The sequence below is a fragment of the Chiroxiphia lanceolata genome, chromosome 7, assembly GCF_009829145.1.
Source record: "Chiroxiphia lanceolata isolate bChiLan1 chromosome 7, bChiLan1.pri, whole genome shotgun sequence".
In the NCBI taxonomy this organism is placed as follows: domain Eukaryota; kingdom Metazoa; phylum Chordata; class Aves; order Passeriformes; family Pipridae; genus Chiroxiphia; species Chiroxiphia lanceolata.
The window spans coordinates 12,719,173-12,723,892 of NC_045643.1; the positions used below are offsets into that span (position 1 = coordinate 12,719,173).

The window sequence follows — 4,720 nt, forward strand, 5'->3', positions numbered from 1 at the left end:
GCGCAGCCCGCTGTGCCCGGGCTGTGATCGCCCCCCGGCTCGGCCGCTCGGCGCCGCCGTTCCCGTCCGGGCGGTGCGAGGAGGCCGCGCCCGCCCCGGGCTGCGGCGCTGGGGGCCGGGCCGGGCGCTCTGCGGCAGCGCCGGGGCTGCGGTTCGGGAGGAGCGGGTCGGGCCCAGGCGAGGGCCCGGGGCTCTGCCGGTGGCTGCCCCGGGCCACCCCCTGCCCGCGGCTCGGGGAGCGCGGGGCTCGGGCAGGGCCCGGCCGGCGGCCGAGGCCGCGGCCAGCCGGGGCCTGCAGTCGCCGGCGGCGGGATGGCCCTGGTGCCCTACGAGGAGGGAGCCGGCTGGGGAGCGCGGCAGCTGCACAGCCCTTCGGCCACCTTCCACTTCGCCAGCCGCACCATCCGCCTGCAGCAGGACTGGCGGCGGCTGGGGGTGGCGGCCGTGGTCTGGGACGCGGTAGGTGTTCACGCCGAGCGGAGCTTTCCTGCGCTCCGCGGCTGCCTGTGGCGCTTGCCGAGCTTTCAGGATCACCTTATAAAATTATTTAACGTTAAAATGTAAAGGGAAGGCTTTTTTCCTTTTTCTTTTCTCTTTTCTTTTTTTATTTCCTTCTCCTGGATAGAAAATATTAAACTCTGCTTTACCTTTTTTTTTTTTCTTCCCTCATAAGAGATCCTGAAGGACTTCAAGGGAAATGGGCCACCTAAATTTTGCACGGCCATTGCCAAATACAGGAAATATCCCGGATAACTCACAGAACTCTCACCCGTTTCTTAACAATTGCTGGTGATGTTTGTTTGGCACCCTTCAGAGCACGGCATGGATCGCTGCTTGTAGCCTCCAGGAGGACTGCTGGTAGACTTTATCTTGGGGATAGGAACAGTCCAAAACAGAGGGGTTTGTGGCAGGCCCAAAGCTGCAGGGCAGTCGCTCACAGCACCACTGTAGAAATCCAAGGGCTTCCCGTCAGCCGGGTCTCAGGTCCACACACAAATTGCTCTTTCACCTCTAGTTTAGAAGAACAAGCATAGCAGTTTTAGCAAACTCCTCAAATGAATTGGTGTACAGGGCTGTTGGTCTTTCCGGACATCAGCTTTGACAGAACTTGCTCTGGAGAGAGCTCCTTGTCAAGGTTGATATAAAATACAACACATTAGATACAACCAGATAGAAGAGTTATTTCTTTACATTCCCTGTTGTCCTTCCTGATGGCATGCCAGTGTTGTGCAGAAACCTTTTGAAATACCATATAAGAGATTATGAAGCCTTATTCTTGTCTTTTGCAATACTGTGTTCATTCACTAGTGTTTGACACCACTTCAGCTTTTCCTTTCCAAATGCAACTCCTTCTACCTCCTGTTATGTTTGGGGATTCATGAAGCACTTACCACATCTGAGTTGTAACCTCTATGGTTCCTTTTTCTTTCTGCCAGCAAGAGCCTTCCATAAAACTCATAAAAAGACCACATGTGCACACAGGAGGCAGAGAAGGGCTGAACGAAGTCTTGCTGCAGACCTGAAGTGCCTGACTCTTCCCATAATCTTCTCTTGGGTTAAGCCAGAAACCCTGTGTTTGGTATGACTGAAATGAGCCCTGTGCTAAATTGTCTTTGTCTCTTGGCTTAGGCTGTTGTCCTGTGTGCTTATCTGGAGATGGAAGGCATTGATCTCAGGGATCGGTCTGTGATTGAGCTGGGAGCTGGGACTGGATTGTTGGGAATAGTGGCCACATTATTAGGTAAGGGCTTTTTTGTTTGCTCATTTAAAACACTTTACAACTGTAGTAAAACTAGTGCTTTTACATCTGGTATAGTGTGAGCACCAAAGCTGCATATGTGAACTCTGATGGTTCCTCTCTGAGTCATCTTCCTTTCTCGTTAGACTTGAGAGCCTGCTGCGATATTTGTTGTAGTGATAGTGCCACTGCAGTTTACTTTATGGCGGGACCCTGTTAAGGCTGATGCCTGTTACCATGGCAGGAAGCTCAGCAGCAGTCAGCTCTGCAGCTATTCTCCCCCAGGGAACAAGTGCTGAGCTTCCCGTCTTCCACATGTCCTCGTATGCGGATAAAGCTACAGACAGAAACGGCTCTGAGCCTGTGTAAGCTGTGTTAGCCTGTCTTGCAGACAGGCAAGCCAAGGTCTGGAGAAATAAAGTGATTTGCCGGTGATCTGTCTGTGGCTGAAGCAGGGACTGGGTATTATGTTAAATTTGTGCTACCTGTCCCAGGTTAACTTTGTAATTCAAAACTCTAGTGGCTGTGCAAGGTGCCTACTGAAATAATAGAAACAGAGCCTTTGACAAAATACAGTCATGCCATGCAAAATCACACAGGCAAAACTTTGTCTGACCTGTGAAAGAGGCTCTCTAGCTGCCTGTCTCCTACTGAAAAATACGGGATTGAAGCAGGTTAATGGTAACAACCCCTCTAATTCATTCTTTTGTTGCCTATGGAAAGACAGAAGGTAACTCCCGTGACTTTCATGCACTAAGAAAAAGCACTAGAAAACACTTTCTCTTCCCTACCCAACTTAATCTGCACTGTATATTCTTAAGTGACTGATGAAGGGTATGTAGATAGTGGGGGTTTTGCTTGTTTTGTTCTTTTGTTTGTTTGTTTTTAATCAGGCAGTTCAGGGGAATTGTTAATGTTTAACAAGGAGCCTGCTCGACTTAAAGCGTTGTATTCTGCGTGCTGTATTTATGGACTCTGACTGTTTGAGCCATGTACTGTACTGCTTAGGTGCTCGTGTTACTATGACAGACAGGGAGGCAGCACTGGAATTCCTGGAGTCAAACGTACAGGCTAATTTACCCTCTGAACTACGTCCGAGAGCTGTGGTGAAGGAGCTGACTTGGGGAAAAGACCTGGATAACTTCCCTCCAGGAGCATTTGACTTCGTCCTGGGTGCAGACATCGTTTATCTGGAAGAAACTTTTGCAGAGCTGCTTCAGACGCTGGAGCACCTGTGCTCAGAGCAAACTGTGATTCTTCTTGCCTGTCGTATCCGCTATGAACGGGATCACAAGTTCTTGAAGATGCTGAGAGACCGTTTCTCCGTGTATGAGGTCCACTATGATTCCAGTAAGGATGTTCATATCTACAAAGCACAGAGGAGTAGTCACAAGGATGACTTTTGACTCTACGCTTTGTTAGTAAACCACTGCTGCTGTTCAGTTCTCCCCTTTGTTTCTACTCAATACATTCATTCCTAAGCATAAAGTTGCAGTTGTGTTATTTCAGTGGCTTCTTGTTCTGATGGTCTTGTCTGATAACTTGGTTTGGCACAGCAAGGGCTGCACTTCTGTTCTGCATATGGAACCTCTGCTTCATTTCGGAATACAGTTGTATAGGGTCTTCCACTGACTTTTTATCAAATGTAATTTTTGAAACTGATTTAAGCTGCAGAAATCTCCAGGCATCAAAATTATTATCAAATTATTATTATCTGTTGTTTAAAATCAACCCACACTTAGTTCCTGTGGGAAACATATATGTTACAGTGGGGTTTTTTCCTCTTATCACTTCCTTAACTCTGAAAAGTAAAAGTGGATGAAATAGAAGCTAATCCTCCAGCTCTAAATGCTTTAACTCTTCAGGCCTTTGTGTCTTAAAAGCGGTTGTAAAAGAAGCCACTTAAAGGGCAAAAAGAAACAAAGGCAGCTGCCATAAAGTTGTTCTATTGCTGTCACTGCTGAATTGAAGAATAGGGAAACAAAGAACAAGATCTGGATCAGGGGGCTGGGAATCAAGGTTGCCAAGTAAGCCAACTTAGAAATCAGTGGTATTTTTACCTGACTTGCAGACTACGCCTGCAGTACCAAAGCAGTACCAAAGCAGTTGTGGTTCACGGGTTGTCCTTAGCAAGTCTCCCCCACACAGATAAAGGCTCCTTGGAGGAGATACACATGCACATGAAAGCGAAACATGGAGATTCAAACTGTTCTTTAAATATCAAATCAGTCCTTGACTCTCAAAGTACTGCTAAATAATCTTCTGCTTTCTACATTCGCTTGTGCCCCCTCTGTCTCTGAGAGTTGTTATTTAGGAGAGGAGGGTGCTGCTGTAAAGTCTTTGTAGCAAGGGAAATAGTTATTCTTGTATTACTTGGGACCTTGGGGCAGTGTCTAGATTTCAGTGTGCTTTCAGTGCACAGTGGTTGTTAGACACTGTTCTAAGTAACTGATTTCATACCTTGAGCTTGTAAAACATGTTTGTGTGTTTATGCCACAAGATTCTATGCGAAAGTGCTGCAGCCTGTAATCCTGCTTGCACCAGCAGCAGACTTCCTTCTCTTTCTAGTGGTGGAAGAATAAAACTGATGAAAACAATGGGCTAACAGAAGACAGCTACACTTCTAAATGCAGGAATTGCTTTACTACTTTTTTTTTTTTTTTCTGGTGGATGTGGAACTTTTACTTTAAACTTAAACTCACAAAGCCTCAGGTCAGGTTCAGGCTTTAAGCATATGCTTGTCTTTGGCATTGGCAAAAGCAAAAACCAGCAGCTGCTTTGGGCTACGGACATTTTGGAGCTTTTTATCACTTCTGCTTCCATCATACTTCCTAACTGCAAAAGATGCAGAGGGTCAGTGGTCCAGAGGTGCTGTGATCTGTAAATGACACATCTGTCATCACTGCTGTGATGAACGAGGCTCGAAGGTTTGTGCCTCATCCCTGGCACATCTCTGGCATGTTTTCAGCGAAGTTCCTTGCT

At 47.2% G+C, this 4,720-nt stretch overlaps 1 protein-coding gene across 1 annotated transcript; it reads left to right on the forward strand.

Moving 5' to 3' along the window:
• The first annotated feature begins 223 nt into the window (after positions 1-223).
• On the forward strand, positions 224-3,226 carry METTL21A (methyltransferase like 21A). Its single transcript, XM_032693406.1, has 3 exons — positions 224-459; positions 1,630-1,741; positions 2,747-3,226. The coding sequence occupies exons 1-3, from the start codon at positions 313-315 to the stop codon at positions 3,142-3,144; spliced, it is 657 nt and encodes a 218-aa protein (XP_032549297.1). The 5' UTR covers positions 224-312; the 3' UTR covers positions 3,145-3,226.
• The last annotated feature ends 1,494 nt before the right edge of the window (positions 3,227-4,720 follow it).

What these genes read in the sequence shown, in the direction of transcription:
- METTL21A (XM_032693406.1), top strand. Translation starts at nt 313, where the DNA reads ATGGCCCTGGTGCCCTACGAGGAGGGAGCCGGCTGGGGAGCGCGGCAG. An exon ending in CGGCCGTGGTCTGGGACGCG is followed by an intron (nt 460 to 1,629) that starts GTAGGTGTTCAC and finishes CTCTTGGCTTAG; the next exon opens with GCTGTTGTCCTGTGTGCTTA. An exon ending in AATAGTGGCCACATTATTAG is followed by an intron (nt 1,742 to 2,746) that starts GTAAGGGCTTTT and finishes TGTACTGCTTAG; the next exon opens with GTGCTCGTGTTACTATGACA.